Consider the following 17,817-nt stretch of genomic DNA (forward strand, 5'->3'; position numbering starts at 1 on the left):
CACAGGGCTGCAAGCCCGACTCTTCCTCACCCGAGAGAGGAAGAAATCTGCAGATCTGGGATTGAGTCGTACGAGGTGTGAGCCCACAGTGCCCAGAGTTCTTTCCTTCTTAGGAGTGAGTCTAAGGGATCCAGCAATACCCTGGTCAATACACAGCCTTTTGATTCATTGATTGATTAATAACTGGAATTTATCTTTTAGGGAACAAGATGAGCGCCCACCTGGTCGGGCCACATCCTTAGGACAGAACTGAACTCATGTTTTCTAAGGGCGAGCAACTCTAGGCTGACAGTTGGGTGCATTTACTCTAGAGTGAGCAGCAAGCATACACTCGCACACATGCACACACACGAGCATGCGCGCACAGGCACACTCTCTTTTCCTCTGCCTTAACCTTTAACTCTTTTTGTTTCCTTAATTATGCATTTCAAATCATGGTTCTCAAACTGTCCCCAGACCAGCAGCAGAAACATCACATAGCAACCTGTGACCCCAGACCTCCAGATTCAGTCTCTACGGAGGAGGACAGGGACTCACAAAAACAGCATTGGTTTAACAGTCGCCCTGGGTGGTGTTCTCTTAAGGACTGGAGATTTTATATATAACCAGTAAATACCCAAGCTCTGTTTATTATTACTTTTTGGAGTAAGTCTTTGATTTGAGAATAGGCACACCTGCTAAAAGCACACTGAATTGCTTGTAAAAATTTTAAGTCCTACAAGCAATGGGGGGAGGAGGGGAGAAGGGATATAGAGAAGGAGGGAGGGAGGGAGGGAGGGAGGGAGGGAGGGAGGGAGGGAGGGAGGGAGGGGGAGAGGTGTCATTTGCTGCCACATTATGAGTCTGTGTCTGAGAACTCAGACTTTTGGAAACACCTCATTTTTCTCCTAGGTGGCTATAGTAATTTGGTCATTTGCCTGGTCCTTTTTGAAAGTGCTTTCTCTAAGATACTTTTAATAGCTTAAAGGTCACATGACACTCCTCATTCTCTCCCCTCTCCCCTCCCAGCTCTACTGGCTTGGGACAAAGATAGTCACTACTCCTTTGCAACCTCATCTTAAATTTTGGCACTGGAAACTAGACTGGGTACCAGGCAGCCAGGGAGTTGCAAACTTTGGGGAAGATGTGAGAACAAGAGGAGCAGGGAAGAAGGGGAACATGGGAACACGGTGAGTGTGGGCAGGGTCTGGTGGAGGGGGCTAGTGGCCAGTGATGCTCTGTAGGAGAGGAAGGACAAGGGCTGGAGAGAGGGAGGAAGGGACTAGGGGTGTTGGGAAAGAAGGAGAGAGAGAGAGAGAGATGGGGAGGGAGGGAAGGAGAGAGAGCTCGCTCGCTCGCTTATTTCTGAAAAAAGTTTCATTTTGTAGGAGTAATTTTAGTAAACAGCTTTATGCAAACTCAGAGAACACCAGAGGGAGGTGGAAACATAAGAGGGGCCAAAGCTGCTTTGAAGAGACACATTTTAGACCATACAATCAAAGGACCGGTCACCACCGCTGCTAAAAACACACCCTCTGTTTGGGTGTAATCACCTGCCACTGGATATTTATTTGCTGGATCCGGTCTTTCACAAAGAGGTCACACATATTATAATTTCGTTGAGCAGGATTAAAGCTTGGACAGCAACTGGGGAAAACACAACCCCGACCCTTACTAATGTTATCATCCTCTTTTCTTGTAAGGAAGAGAAAGCTGGATCTGGCCCTCTGAGAAAACAGCCCGGTGTGGAGCCAGGACTTTGGTTTCTCATGACCTTTCTCCTCCAGCCAAGGCTTCAGATTATAAGTAGGATGAACAAAGACTTTAAAATCGTGTATGTCTCCTGTTTGTGGAGAAAAGGCTTCTATGGGGCCGCCCGCGCAGAGTGCGCAGAACGTCAAGAATTTACTTGGTTGGTAAAAAACGTGACTAGAAACTTGGGAATTTTCCTGGGTTAACCGCAGCCTGATTTCTGTTGGCAACACTAACCTTCCTTCCTCCGCCAGAATCCCTGCGTCCGTCTGGCGAGGGCCCATCTCTTAGGTGGAAGGGAAGGCGGGTGAGAGTACGAGCAGGTGTTACCACCTAGAGTTTGAACTGAACTCTTGAAAGTCAAGTTTGGGATAGGTCTGAGGCGTCGCCAGACGCCTTGAAATATCATCCAGTGAAAGTGTGCAAACGACACGGATGAAGAATCACTGGACAGCGGAGTTTGCACCTGGGGCTCGGTGGCTTCTCGCTGGGACAAACGCCTGGAATAGGTGTTTCCGGGAAGATCTCGCGAAGGCTCCGCCCCGCGTGGTCCTTACGTGGGCTGGAGTCCTGAGTAGAAGTTATCCTAGCCAGGTACCAAAAGCAGCTAAGAAATAATGGGGGGAGGGGGTAAGGGGTGTCTAAAAGCGAAGCGGAAGTTTCAAGGCCTCTAAGAGGGATAACAGTATAAATAACCGAGGGCGTCTTGTAAACACTGCGGTCATAACCCCGAACATTAAACAGCCGCGGTGGCATCTGGCACATTGCCGCGGCGGGCTGCGCTGGGGCAGAGGCAGCAGGGTCCCAGGCTCCTCTGCCTAGCCTCTCTGTTTATCTCAACTTAATCTTCCCCTATGTGCTGTTCCTCAGTCTGGAAGATGTTTAAGTTACGACCCGGCCCGCGGGAAATCTTGGCGGGAGCTTAACGCAAGGGGTAACCGCACCCGAAAAGCAGGCAAGAACGTTTACTGTTGCAATTAATTAATTACCAGTCAGTAACAAACAAAGTATCTTGCTGCATTTGAAATTCACATGAGAGCTTCAATCTCTTCTTCACTGGATTGCAAGCAGCGTTTGGTTTTGTTTTTAAAATCACAGAAACACACGGAAAGTTATAAATCTCTCCTAGTTTACTATCAGGATCCTCAGAACAAGCACACTGTAAAACAGTGCAGAGTGAAATTTTCTTTTTCTTCGTTGTCCTCGGGTCTGTGTGACTGGATAACTGTAATCCTGTTTATTCTCTATTTACAGTTATAGTATCTTTAGTGAGCTTAAAATAACTGGGATGGACTCTTCAAGTTTTCAGTAGGAAACATGACTTGTCTTTTCCTAGTTGGAATCAGAGCTAATCTTTTTCTAGGAGCTTGGGCTAAATGTTAAAATAACTACTTTTTAATCATGAAATGTCCCCATGGATTCCAATGTTCTTCACAAAATTTTAAAAAAGAAATCACACCAATGTCCAGGCTTTTTTTTTCAATATAAAGAAAGATTTATTTTCGGAAGTAGCAAAACCTGTTTGAAAAAAATATATTTCTTCGAGTGACTTATTTTATAAATGTGACTGTCAAAGTCAGCTATTCTATGATCTACATTTTACAACATATTGTACAAAAGATACACATTGATAGGCTCTTATTATCTATTTATATATAATATATATAATTACATATTGCACTTGGACCAGCCAGGCTCGCAGTCATTCATGGTAGAAGTTAATCAAGTTAAATAGATGGGAATCGGTAAGTACAGTTGGTCTCCTTTGGTTTGGAAACGAATCTCCTCGTCGCAGGTAAGTGTTCTTGCGGGGTGGGATAGGGAGAGGAGCGATGCAAGGCACCAGCAGAGGCAGGGAGGGAAGGGCAGGGGTCGTCACCCTCGCCGGCCCACTGCCCCCAGAGCTCACGGTTCCCAGACTCGCACCTCCAAGGTCAGGATGCTGTGGTTCCACACAAGCGGTTGGCGGTCACCACTTCCTTCAGGTCATTCTCTGGTTTGCCGGCCACCATAAAGGGCCACGTCTGGAAGAGAGAAAAGGGTGGAGAGGGTGAGTAGTCGTGGGGAGGCGGCCACGCAGGCAGGCTAGGACCAGAGAGGCCATGGGTCTGTCACTTCCTAGGTGTTTTATTAATGCCAGGCAGGGTAAAGCAAGCAGCCCCAGGTGGTGGTGGTGGTGGAGGTGGAGGTAGAGGTGGAGGTGGAGGTGGGGGTGGGTGGTGGAGGTGGTGGTGGAGGTGGAGGTGGTTGGTGGACTTTTGGAACAAGGGCAAAACAGGTCTCCTGAGTTCTAACTGGAACCCCAAAACAAGCCCAGACTCAGCTCTGAGGCAGATGTTCCAGGAGTCCTAGCAGGGTGGGTGGGAGGACCCTGGCCCTAACTACTCAACTGCAGGTCTGTGGAGGCTCTGGTCTAGCATCCTGGCCTTTATTGACTTCCATTTATCTCCCAGTGTAATCCTAGCTATGGCCACAATTTTAAGTTAGTAGTAACCCCCGAAGGGGGTGTGCACTTATAAAAGACACAGGCACATTTTATTTGAGATCCTCCTACTAGCTAGAAAGCAAAACTGTCTCTTCCCTTTCTTTCTTCTTCCTTTCTCTGGACTGTTATAAAAAAAGCACATTCAAGTTTTTTTTTTTTAATATATTTAAAGATGAAGGTAGCAGCAATTATAAATGTTCTAATTGATAATCTCATTCTAGTTTTAGATTGTAAAAAAAAACACTACCCATCACTACAACAACAATAACAACAACAACAACAACAACAAAAACCAAACCTTGTTATTTGGAAGGAAAATATTTTTCCTGGCGAAAAGTGTTTTAGCATCCCCTCCCCCAATTCCTGAGACAAGCTGAGTGAGAATACAATTCAAGCCTCTTTGTAAGTGCTGGCCAGAGGGATATCTAATCCTTATCATATGTAAACAAAAGTCCTCGAAAGGTGGTGGTTTTCTTTGGAGCCTGCACGTTTTAAAATGAAATGAAACGAAAGAGGAAGTTAAAAACAACCTTAAACAGTAAAATACCTCTGAGAAAGTCGGTTCAGTAACCAGCACTTGCTTTTCAAAAATTAGGCTCATTCATTGTGACTGGTGGGACCCATGGCTGTTATTTTGTCCAGTACACTAGGACCTGAGCGGATTTACTGATTGCATTGACAGTGGCTGGAATTTCTGGGATTTAAAATGGTAATCTACTTAGCCAAGCACAGAATATTTAAGTAGCTGGGGGGATTGGCATAGACAGTTATGGAGGCGGAAGAACATAAATATGTCTGCATTTAATAGTCCTAAATATACCAGGGGAAAGAACTGACCTAGGTGTTTATAAGAATCGGAGGGGGAACTCAAGTTTGCTCTTAGCCAAAAGAGACAAAGTAAGATAGGTCTTCTGGGTGCCCAGTGTCTGCTCAGTTTCACGACAGAGGAAATGGCACCCTGCGCGGGGATCCCTGGTCTTTGCCAACTAAATACCCTCGGAAATCCCTTAATGGGGTGCCACGTCAAACCCTAGCACAAATCACTCGCGGGCTCGCAGCGCTTGGTGCAGAGAGCCAGGGCGCTGCGTGGAGCCCGCGCGGAGGTTCCCAAGATGCTAGGGCAGCGATTTAAGGTGTCACGCTCTCGCCCCGGGTCCCCAGGCCCAACCAGAGGCGCGGGAGGACTCACCAGGTTGACTGGGTGAATGTAACCATTCTCGTACTTGTCGTTGGCCAGGATCTGCCTTAAGTGAGCGATGTAGCTGGACGCCAGCCTGAGAGTGTCCAGCTTGGAGAGCTTGGTGTCCGGGGGCACCCAGGGCAGGGTGGTCTTGAGCCTGGAGAAGGCCTTGCTCAGCACCCGCATGCGGGCCCGCTCACGAGCATTGGCTGCGTTGCGCTGGACCTGCTTGCCCTCCTGGCTGACCCCGCTCAGCGGGCTTTTCTTAGTGGGCGCCTTCCTCCTCTTGCCAAGGCCACCGCGACCCTTCTGTGGAGACCCGTTCTCGCAGTTGGAGCCCTCCTCGGTGCTCTCGTTGGAAGTTCCAAACTCCTTGTTGGAGTCCATTTTCAGGGAGTCACAGTCCAGCATCTCCACCTCTTGAAGGTCTTCTACATCGCTGAGGGAGCCAGTGGACATGTTTAGAGAGGTGGAGGGAGGGAGGAAGAGAGAGACGCTGAAACGGAAACGAAAGGGTCTCAAAAGTAAGGAGCTGCCACTTCGTGTGTTGGGTTTGAGGTGGGATCTGGCAGTCCCGTCCCCCAGCTTCCCCTTTACAGAGTCCTGAAAACGACCACAAGGGATCCCGCGACAGGGAAACCAGTGCTCTATCTCCCCACCACTGGAGTCCTGGCCTTAACGGAGAGTGAAAGAGCGCCGAGGAATTTGGTGGACACTAGGAATTTATCTGGGGAATAGAGAGGCGGATCCATGCAGCCCAGGGGAGGGGCCTGCTAGGCCCAACAGACTTCCCAGACCCCTTTCACAAGCACAGGAGACTTCAAGCTCAGACCTGGTTTCCAGCAACCGATTGCAACATGCCTGTACCGGATTCCTTCTTCCTCCCAAGTCAAGGAGTAAGCCCTACTTAGAACCCTTGCTCATCTCCTAAGGCCCCTTTCCTTTGAGGGAATCTCAACTGATTGTTCTGAGAACTCAGAGAAAGGGCCAGATCCTTTGCTCTAAGTGGCCTTTCCCCCTAAAACATCTCACAGTCACTCTTTCTCCCAAGAAATAACAATCAAAACCCCGCAGCCCCTAGTTAATACCGGCTAAGACCACAGGGCTTTACCAAGACTGCGTTACCGCTCACTGGCTAACACAGCAGTCACAGGTCCTGTCTGTCTGTCGGGACGAGAAGAGGCTTATTTTACCAAACCAAATGTTTGAAAGGAAAATGCTGATCGCTGGGACGATTTTTTTTTCCAGATGCGTTTTACTGTTTAAAATTTACCTGAGGTAAATTGGGAAAAGAAGTGGTAGAAAGAAATTACCGGAGAGAAGGAAGGGAGAGAGGAAGGAGGAGAGAAGGAAGGAGGGAGGGAGGGAAAATAAGAAAAAGAAAATCCATTACCATCCAGTCTTGTTGAAGGTATCAGGGAACTGCTAGTGCATAGGAACACACTTGACTAAGGAACACACGTACACACACACACACACACACACACCACACATGCAGTTGACTGGGAATGGGTAGGCGATGAGAGAGGTTATATGGATTTGTGGAACATATTTTGCGAGCTGAGAATCTTTCCAGTGAGATGCAACTCACTTCTTCTCTCCTGTCTTAAAGACTCTGTGGCTCCTGGAGGCCTCTCTTTGCCTGACACCTTTCTTCTTGTGCTTGCTTTCTCTTCTCCCATCCTCTGGGCTACTAGGGTTCCTCATAGAGAGAGAGCTGGCCTAATAAAACACAAAACAGGACTCATGGCTTTGGAGAAAGAACCTTTCCCATCCTTCATTCCAGTTGGGACTGTCTTTCTCAGGGACTGGCAGTCTTCTGGGAGGTAAGAAGAAAAGCAAAGGGAACAGGAACCCAGGGACTGAATGAAGGGTGTGCCAAGAAACCAGGAGATGAGATGGTTTTTGTTTTTTTTCCCTCATGAAAAAAAAAAAACAAAAAACCAGTCAGATTTTGTAGCCTTACAATTAGACACTGAGGATTGGTGGCAGGAGCTAAGAGTAACTCTTCAGAGGCTGACTCTGAGTCCAAACCCCTCTGTTACACTTAGATATGGGTCTCTAATCCGGGCTCAGCTGGGAATTCACTAACCTCTAAGATTTTGTTTTGTTAGCAGAGATCTGTTTGCTTTCCCCCTATGCTGTAAACTAAACAGATTGTCAGCAAATCAGTCTCTATTAATGAATTAGTGAACCCTCTCCCCGCCCCCATAATATCTTTCTTGAGGACCCAAAATTTGCTAATCACCAGCGTGGAGATTTATGAGCTCTTATTTTCTGTTGTTTGTGCAGGTGGAGATTTAAATGACCGCATCCACTCCCAAGATTTATTGCAAGAGTGATTGATGTTATAAACCAGGAAAGGACTCTTCCCACAGCAGGGATGACAGAAATATCAAGTTGAAGTTGCCTTTGTCTGCATGCACACGTGAGCCAGTGCTACAACACAGACAGCTTTGAGAGAACACCCACCAAGCCTGCTCACTGGTTCCTGCAGATTTCCAAACCAACCTTCCTTGGGTTGCACAGCCATCTCTTTTCTCAGTTTCAGTAGGACCCGAAAGCTCCAGCTCCTAACTTTTAGACTGAAGAGCTATATGAGAATGGGCCAGCATTTTGTGGCTTTGTGGGGAGAGAGAGAGAGAGAGAGAGAGAGAGAGAGAGAGAGAGAGAGAGAGAGAGAGAGAGAACTGAGACATCTGCAAAGTGGCCACAAGTCTCCTAATGAGGTGGTGATAAAGACTATTGATTGGGGCATTATTACATACCAGATTGCTAAGCTGTGGCAATTTTTATCTTCCTTCCCCTTTGTCCTTTCCCTCTTTTGGGTGTGTGTGACAGAGACGGCCACAGAAATGCACACATTCCTCTGAAGACTGCTGCTGTCTCTTCTGTTTTGTTTTGTTTTGTTTTTCAGTGTTGGAAACTTAAAACTAACAGTTTCTGGAGGGGAGCATAGCTAGTCTTTTATCATAACCAAGTTTTTATGACTGCAATTAATTTTTCTTTATAGCAATGTAAGCAATAATTAAGTCTCTTGTCCATTTATCTCCTGGTGATATACTCAGGCTGGGAAGGAGTAGTGGGTTGATAATGAGGCTTGAGAGAGAGTCTGAATTTTTGCAAGAAATGACCACCAGTTTGGGGATAGGATGTGCAGAGGGCTGCCAGTTAGTTATCTTGATGCCAAATTCTGAAGAAAGGAAATTAATAATACTTCTTTTTTTCCCCCCTGCTTGAATTTTGTATCTATCTCTGCTAATAAACACAGAGGGACAGATGGATGGGGAAGTGAACGATGGCTGGATTCCACTGAGCAGATCAGCTAGGCTGTAACTTAAGCTCTGCCAAATTCCCCCCAAATATAAACTATATTCTGTGAGAAGAAAAGCACTTTGAGGAAGCTAATTAACCCTTACAACAACTGGAGGATTGCTTTGAACATGGTCACTTCGCTGCTGTAAACAGAAGGTTCAAGGTTTGAACACAGCAGGTAGATCCATTCTTACCTTGTTTTTAAACCACAGCTCATGTAGGCATCTGGCCAGTTTATTCTGTACCTCTAACAAACTGTCTCACTAGGAAGGCTGTCTCTGAGAGATTTTAGTGCTAAGGAAAATTTATCTGCAGAAGTTGTAAAAAGAAGATTAGAGGAGGAATGTGTCCTTGAACTTCACTCCTGCTTTATCCATGGGCGCGCTCTCAGGAAGTTCATACTTGATTCTGTTGCATGTAGATGGTTTGCTTCCCGTTTTTATGGGAAGGAAAACATCTCAGGCTTCTTTTGAACTGAATTCTATGCCATAACCTTACGTTCTGGGGCATGGGGGAAGTCTTCGTTTAAATTGAAGTGTTTGTCCTTTTCTTTCACTCTTAGTTCAGAGCTAGCAGGGATCCTGTAGCCACCCAATCTATCATCCACAAACCCTATGGAGATGGGTTGCCACAGCACTAAGATTTATGGTTGACAAATGGCAATTATAATAACTAAAGGAAGATTCTTTGTGGTTCTTTGGATCTAAGTGTTAGTCTCGGGCCGCACGTTTCATATTCTGTATGATTCGTATGTAGGGGGTCCTTCTGCCACTCCCGTGGGTCTCTGTGCAGCTCAGACTGGCCTGGAACACCCAGTGCTTCCCAGGCTATGTATTCTGCTTCCCGCCTCTGCCCCTGGAGCACTGGGATCACAGGCCTGCACCACCACACTGAGCTCATAACGTAGAGTTGAAGACAGCCCAGTCCATGCATGCAGTTGAAGGTCTGGGTTTATTCTAGGAGCAACAACTGAATGGAAACCAGACATTTGGAGGAAACACTTTACACAGTTAGATAATATCCTGTTTTCTAATACTAAAATAATTTTTTTTTACATCTGCTGAATGTTAGGAAAGAACGGGGAAACTGTAGAATAACTTCCAAGCTAAGTATCACGCAGGGCATTTTGCTTTCATTCTTTCAACTCTTGTTTTTTGGTCATTACTAAACAAAAAAGCTACTACAGGAAATGAAATATTTATTAAATATGTATCCCAGAGGCTCTTCCGGGTCACAACGAAGTCGTAGAAAAGTGGACTGTGATTATTGTCCTGCATTTTTAAAAAATAAGAGTAACATTTAATTGGGGATGGCTTACAGGTTCAGAGGTTCAGTCCATTATCATCAAGGCAGGAACATGGCAGCATCCAGGCAGGCATGGTGCAGGAGGAGCTGAGAGTTCTACATCTTCATCTGAAGGCTGCTAGTAGAAGACTGGAGAAGACTGGCTTGCAGGCAGCTAGGGTGAGGGTCTTAAACCCTATGCCCAACAAGGCCACACCTCCTAATGGTGCTACTTGCCCTGAATCTTATAACAAAGCCTGAGAGTAAATTTTTGTTTTCCTGACAATGAAAGCTCATGGATTATACAGAAGATACCTCTAAAGTCCTTGTAGATTAAATACAAATGTTTGATGGGCATAAGAAGGAATGGGTTGACTTGTGGATGGGATCCTTCTTGTCAGGTTAGGAGGAGGTGGCCTGAGACAGGTGCTTCCAAACCTTGAAGAAGAGAGGGTGGAGTTGGGCTCTAGGACGAGCTGGAAAGTTTTGAGATAGTGAATCTTGACTTTGGGAGAACAGAATATTTCCAGGTTCCACCACATTTTAAAAAAATAATTTATTTTTACTTTACGTGCATGGAGTTTGGCCTGCATGTACATGTGTATGAGAGTGTTAGATCCCCTGAAACTGGAATTATAGACAGCTGTGAGCTGCCATGTGGGCACTGGCAATTGAATTTGGATCCTCTCTGGAAGAGTAGTCAGTGTTCTTAACTGCTGAGCCATCTCTCCAGCCCCGTACTATCACATTTTAAATAGACACATACAGTAATGTATGGCTTGTGTTGGACTAGCCCAGAGCCATAGAAACTTCACATGTTCAAAAATTCTACTTCCATGAAATGTCAAGGACACCAAGTCTGTCTCCTGATTTGCCTTGTCACCCATCCACAAAACCATGCCACCTTGCAGAGGGGCTATATACCCAGAACTGGAGTAAAGTATGGTTGTGAGTCAACATGCAGGCGGTGGGAACTGAACCCAGGTCCTCTGCAGGAACAGTGCCCTGAAGCACCAAGCATTCTCCCCAGTCCCTGCAGTCTCTCAGTCTCTTCCCGTCTCTCTTTTTTTTTTTTTTTCTGTTCTTGTCCTTTCAAATCCATTTCCAGCAGAGAGACTCAAGCCACTCTACTGATTAACGTCTCTCAAAGCTGCCTACTGTGTCTGACATGTAACCCAAATCCCTTTGTGTGTGTGTGTGTGTGCATGCATGTGTGTGTGTGTGTGTGTGTGTGTGCATGCATGTGGGTGTGTGTGGGTTAGTGTGTGTATGGTTGGCATGACTTTTTACTTTTCTTCCCTCACTGGGTATCATACTGGCCATGTCAGTGTCTACTTTGTGACCTTTGTCTGTCTGAGTGTTTTTTGCCTGGCTCTCTGTATGACTGAGTCTTTATTTTAGGATAAATCTCAAGGGCTATTGTCTATAAAAGAACTCCCCTGAGTGAAAATCAGGGACATTTTAAAATTCATCATCTTCCCCCTACCTCCCGCCCCGCCGTCCCGAGACAAGATTCAACTGTGTAGCCCAGGCTAGCCTGGAACTTGCTATGCACGATAGGGTGGCTTTCATGTCATTATAATGAATCTGCTTCAGACTTCCAAGCTATAAGATTATAGCACAAGCTACCAAAACCGGTCCCAACATTCATTTTTCTTCAGTACTCTGATGTGGTACATTGTGTGTATGTGTGTTTTCACACCTTGGTGCTTGGTGTATATATGGAGGTCAGAAGAGAACTTTGTGGTGCTTGCTCTTTCTAGCCTTTTTAGCTTGGGTTCCAGCCTTAGAACTCAGGTCTTCAGTCTTGTACAGTAAACATCTTTACCCACAGAGCAATCTCACTGGCCTGCCCACCCTTCCATTTCACTCATTAACAATAAAGGATGGCAGCTAATGCTTGCTAACTTGCTGCTACACACCAGGCACTACTGTAGAACTTTCTGGATTCCCTCCTCTAGCTCTCATCACAACTTTGTAAGATTTGAAAGTCCTGGATGAGAACAAGGGAGTACAGAGACATGAAACACCTAGTTCACTGGCTTCATCTTCTAGAGATCTGTTCATGGGCCACTTCCTGGATCAATGATGTAAGCTGCTCTTACTTCTCTTGCTATTGTGTGGAGACAGGGCTCAGGTTTGTACTTCTCTCCTGGGGCCTGACACACTAAGGTAGCCCGAGTCATGTGGGGCTGGAGTCATTTGAAGGATCCAGTAGGCTAAGGATGAATGCCAAAGCAAGTTCTTCATGTACTCCTGCAGGCTTGATCTGAGTGGACAGAAGAATGAGGGCATGGCTTGCTTCTCATTCTCTCAGCCTGTCTACTGGGCAGTACCAGGGGCTGATGTCTTGTCAGATGGCTCCCTTCAGTCAGGTTTTCAGAAGACCCAAGTGGGGGTCAGTAGCTTTCAGATAGCCTTGGAAGCCACAGGTCACTTCTGGCTTATTCCATTGGGTGAAAATGAGTGAAACGTATGGCTGATAGGGCATCAGGAACACCCAGAGGGTAAATTCAGTGTATAGGTGTGGCCACCATTCAAGGCAGATGCTACCTGGCCAAATGCCAGAGCCTGGTTTTAACAGCCACTGTGATTGTTGAGGCCCCAGTTGAACTTAGTGATGTCCTACAAAAAATTTTTAAATTTTGCTTTGTTTTTCTGTCTCTTTTTCTCCCTGTTCCCCAACTATATCAAGTATGTCACAAGTGCAGAGGGTTGGTGTTTCTGGTTTATTTGAGTACTCAGAGCCTAAAGCAGGGCCTCTGAACCTGACACATGCTTAATAAGGGTTAGTAAATCAAAGAATGAATGAACAGGTAGGTGTTGCAGAACATAAAATATTTTAATTCTCAACTCCATCACACTCCGGAAGTGTCACTTCTGTGCTAAGTTAAGCTTAGACTCATCACTCCCCAGGCACTTCTAGAGAAAGGGTGTAAGAAACAAGCTAAGAAATAACTGTCTCAAAAATGTACTTTGCATCAGAAGGGAAGAGACTCGGTGGCCCGAGGCAATGACCAGGCAGATCTCGAGAAGTGGCTATGCAGGAGCCTATCCTGGTTATGGGCCTGCAAGAGAAACTCGCTGGGGAATGAGACTGGACTAAGGGATGGCCTCACTTAAAATATACAGAAGAAGAAAGGACTCAGATTGCTAGCCACCCTATCAACTATTACCTAGAGAAGGAAGGACAATGGTGCATACAAGAAGGAAAAACTACACTCCCCATAAAGCAAGCAAAAGACTTGGCCAAATGCATAAATGGACTTATTTAGGGGATAAGGTCATGCAAGCAGTCAAGGGATCTAAGGTATATGTAATAGACCTCAGAGTTTTAGCCTGGTACAGTAGAACAGTGTAAGGTATGCCAGCAAGTGAATGCTTATGTGGCCCAGAGAAAACAGGGCAAAAGACCTGGGAGAGAACGGCTTGGAGTATATTGGTAAGTCAATTTTACAGAAGTTAAACCAGGAAAATATGGCTATAAATACCTTCTAGTGTTTGTGGATACTTTCTCTGGATGGGTTGGGGCTTTTCCCACTAAGCAGGAAACAGCTACTGTGATAGCCAAGAAGATATCAGAGGAAATTTTCCTGAGGTTCAGAATGCCCAAGGTAATTGGATCAGACAATGGTCCTGCTTTTGTCTCTAGGGTAAGTCAAGGATTGGGAGAGATACTGGGGACTAATGGGACACTCCATTTTGTGTACTGTCCCCAGAGCTCAGGGCAAGTAGAGAGAATGAACAGAACCCTATAAGAGACCTTGACTAAATTGTCCTTGGAAACTGGAGCTAACTAGGTGGAGCTCCTTCCCCTGGCCCTGTTCTGAGCCTGGAACACCCCCTACCATTTTAACCTGACCCCTTTTGAGATCCTGTATGGGACCCCCACTCCCTGAGTGACTTTTCAGGCTGACAAGGATCTTATGGCTTGATTGCAAGTTTCCAGGTCAGCCACCAGGAATTGTGGCCTAAACTCAGTGCTCTGTTGAGTTCTAGGGCATTTGGCTCGTCTCTGGAGCTCAGAACCAGTTGAGTGAGCTTTAATAACTCACCTTCAGCTACAAGCCTGAGAGCACTCTCCTGTGCAAGCTTTCCCAAAGGCTGTTTGTTATCCCTGCCTTACCTGCCTCAGAAGAAACAGCTTTATAAAGTCAGTTTCTGAGGGTAGGTCAATACAAATGTGTAAGTTATTGAGTAGTTTTACTAAAGGCCATTGGCATTAACCAAACCTTTTCACATTACTGTTTAACTTAATAGCAGTATACTTATATATCAGGTATACTACAAGATAAGATAGGTGAAACTTCTTTGAAATTTTTTTCTAATATGTTTCCAAAGTTTGATAGAAGTTTATTGTTTTAGTAAGACCAGGTTGAGTACAAAAATGAAGATTTTATTTTCTCATAATTCTGCAGTCTGGAAGTGCAAGATCAGACTACCAGCATGGTTTGTTCTGGTCATGGCCCTCTCTCTGACTTTCAGATGGTCACTTGTGTAATGTGTTCTCTTAATTATCTTTCCCCTGAATGGATACACTGAGGGACAGAAAGATATAGGAAGACATATATGAGGTCTTCCTTACAGAAGACCACCAGGCCAATGGGAAGGACACACCCTTATGAACCTCATTTTCAACCTAATTACTTTCTAAAATCTTCCTCCAAATACAGTGAGATTAGAAGTCAAGACTTCAGCAAACTAGCTCTAGGAATGTAGTCTAATTTCCATTAGAAATTTTAACTCCTGAAATGATTCTTCCTGTTTCTAACTTACAGCCAATTAAATATCAAGATAAGATTATGACTTTTCTGTAGCTTTTATGCCATTGATAACAAAACAATAGCAACAGACCTCAGGTTTTGTGAGAAATTTTTGTGATGAAGAACTGTACATCCAGAACCTTGGTCTACGATGAGGAGGGTCCCTCGGATTCCATTCCTGAAATTTGCAAAGAGAGAGTAGGGCCATCCTCTAGCTAAGAGCTTTCAAGAATTATTAGTGGAAGAGTTTAGGAATTCTTTATCAGAAGAACATTTGAGAGCATCATACATGCCCTACATGGAAACAGACATGGGTTAGATCAATTTGGTCATAAAATATGCCAACAAGTGTTGAGGGGTTTCTCCATAGACAAACACAGTTGACTGATGGCCGGGGGCTGTTGAGTTGGTCACTCTGACATGTTAGATAAAGTTAGTTTTATTTTAAGCTAGAATGTTATGCAGATGCTAAACTTCTCTTCATATTGCTAAGTAAGTTCATTTCTCTTTTAGCCTAACTGCAAAGATGACCATGGCACAAAAGTTTGTATGGGAAGAGTCTAAGGCTTCTCAAAGGAATTTGATCAGAAAGCTGAGGTAAAGGTTGAGTGGGGAAGGTGAACGTCACCCCCCCCCCACCACCACCACATTCTAAAACATCAAAGGCATGAATAGAACCACGATCTTTGTTCTTTTTATTTATCTCTTACATTAGTCTGTCTCAGTATAACACTCCTGAGCTGAGTGACAAGGGACAGTGCCCAGATCCTGTATGCATACTTATCTAGCTGTGTGAACTTGAATATGGACAAATCTTTTAACTGGATGGATCCCTGTCCCTTCCTCCTCAGTGTGGTGACTACAGAATGGATTCTGTGGTGTTAATTATGGTTCATGCCTAACATGTAGTCAACAGTTATGATATTGGTGATTGTGATGGCAGCTGTTACTATGGTCATCATCTGAAAGGGTTCTCATCTTTGTTTATTTCTACTAGTGGTAAGATTATACATAGACTCAAAGACTCAGCCATAGCAGCAAATCAAAATCTCAGAGAGGGCTTAGGACATAGCTCAGTTGGTAGAGTACTTTGTTCAGTGCATACAAAACCTGGACTGGCTTAGCAGAATTGCATGACACTAGATGTGGAGGCTGTGGTTTCACTGGGGAGGTAGAGGCAGAAGGGTCAGAAGTTCAAGGCACACAGAGAGTACAAGGCAAGCCTTTGGGTACATACGTTCTTGTGAAACTGAGACCTAGACAGAAACCAAAACCTGAAGACACTTTTTAACTAGTAGGAGATAGTCCCTAGAAACTTCCCATAAATTATGCAGGTTAGCAGAATCTAAGTTTTTAAAAATGGACTGCAAATCCTTTTCTTGCAGAGCACCACAGTGACTCCTGATCAGACAGAGAACACCACAGTGACTCCTGACTAGACAGACAGCTGTGTAGGTTTTTCTTGTCCCCCTTTAGGGCCTTTTCAAATTGTGTCATTTCTTCTAACTATATACATAAGGGTGAGGATATACTCTCTTGAAGTTGGAGAAACTTTAAAAGACAGTACAAATATGGTATGTCTCTTCAGCTCATATGTTCTCTACTGATGGGCATCAATAACTCACATCACAGAAGGCTTTGGTCTTAGGTACTGAAAATGCAGTCCCCCCACACCACGTGGGACCCCCTGAAAGAAGAATGCTATCTCTAAGCTTCTTCTTTGTCTTTTATCTATGAAAATACATTCAGCAATAAAGCATTCATTATCTTTCCTAGGATACTCACAATTTTTAAAACCAGTAACTGGTGTCTTTTTTTTTAAGAGCAGCATTTTAAAATAAAATATAAGAAAGGATAGTGTGAGGTTGTTTGTTAGACAGCACCACACAGTTGGTCACCACCAAACTTCATAGGATGAAGTTGAGGTTGATTATGTCTTGGTTTGTGAGTAATTGTTTCTGTGAATGTGAGATTTATCAATGAATTTCACTTACATTGCTTCTGCACAGCCAAAGCCATTAGATGAACTTTCTTTACTAGGATAATCCTTGACAGTTTTCTTCAAGAATATACAGATGATAGGCACACTAGTGTTTTGGGGGAGGGGGAGAAACGGCTTAAATGGTTTATGTTTCTTTTGTTACATTAATGTCACTGTAAATTTTCAAACGATGTTGAAACATTTTATATTTATTTTTCTGAGAGTTTAGCATTAAGTCTGGGTCATATTGTCATAAAAATGATCTCTTTCATCTAAAATTATACCCCAAGGAGGGAGATTGATCTGTCCAAATCATTCTTAATCCTCAGCTTTGAAGACATCCACAATGATTTTCTTCAGTTATCATCTATGTCTTTGCCAACCAAACTTGACTGATAGTTGCAGACTTCTGAAAAAAAATTGCAAGTGCCTTTGACAGAAGGAAGAGGAGTTCCAGAAGAGCAGGTAAGACCCATGTGCTGACCATGGGGAAGGAGATGCTATAGTGCAAGTAGCTTTTGACCTGTCCACTAAATTCCTGAAACCTCTGCTGGGTGCCAGGAAGAAAAATAAAGTGTGAGGTGTTTCCTGTAATCCCCCTCATCCTGACATAAGCTCCTCTATGACTCAGTGTTCCTCAGCATCTCTGTTCCCATGTGGCCTGGTGTTGTCTGTCAGACCCCTCGAGGAAGCAATTCTGTCTTTTCTTCCCTCAATATATTTTAATTGATTCTTTGGGAATCTCATATCATGCACCCACCCCTATCATGCTCCCTTTCCAGTCCTCCCAGACCCAACCATCCTCCCACCCTTCCTTCTGGCCCTCCACCCCTCCCAATGCTCACTGGAGCATAGTTAGACTTCCAGTGGCTGGTTCCTTAAAAAAGCCCTGAGTCCTTGCGGTCACTGCAAACAGGTTTCAAGTTGTTGTGTTTTTTCCACTTCCAAAAGTAGAGTCAAAAGGTTTTTACTCCCAGTACTTGGGTAGCAGAGTCATGTCGATCTCTGTGAGTTTAAGGTCAGCCTGGTCTACATGACAAGTGTGAAAGTACCAGGCCAGTTGGAGAAAAAAAAAAGT

The 17,817-nt window shown here is 44.7% G+C and overlaps 1 protein-coding gene across 1 annotated transcript; it reads right to left on the reverse strand.

Annotated features, from left to right (window-relative positions):
- Positions 1-3,220: 3,220 nt before the first annotated feature.
- Tcf21 (transcription factor 21) lies at positions 3,221-6,081 on the reverse strand. The gene is made up of 2 exons (XM_021174695.2): positions 5,406-6,081; positions 3,221-3,755 (listed from the first exon to the last, which is right to left on the reverse strand). The coding sequence occupies exons 1-2, from the start codon at positions 5,853-5,855 to the stop codon at positions 3,666-3,668; spliced, it is 540 nt and encodes a 179-aa protein (XP_021030354.1). The 5' UTR covers positions 5,856-6,081; the 3' UTR covers positions 3,221-3,665.
- Positions 6,082-17,817: the final 11,736 nt, after the last annotated feature.

Source organism: Mus caroli, unplaced genomic scaffold (genome assembly GCF_978045245.1).
Source record: "Mus caroli unplaced genomic scaffold, Mus_caroli_1 scaffold_9, whole genome shotgun sequence".
Classification (NCBI taxonomy): Eukaryota; Metazoa; Chordata; class Mammalia; order Rodentia; family Muridae; genus Mus; species Mus caroli.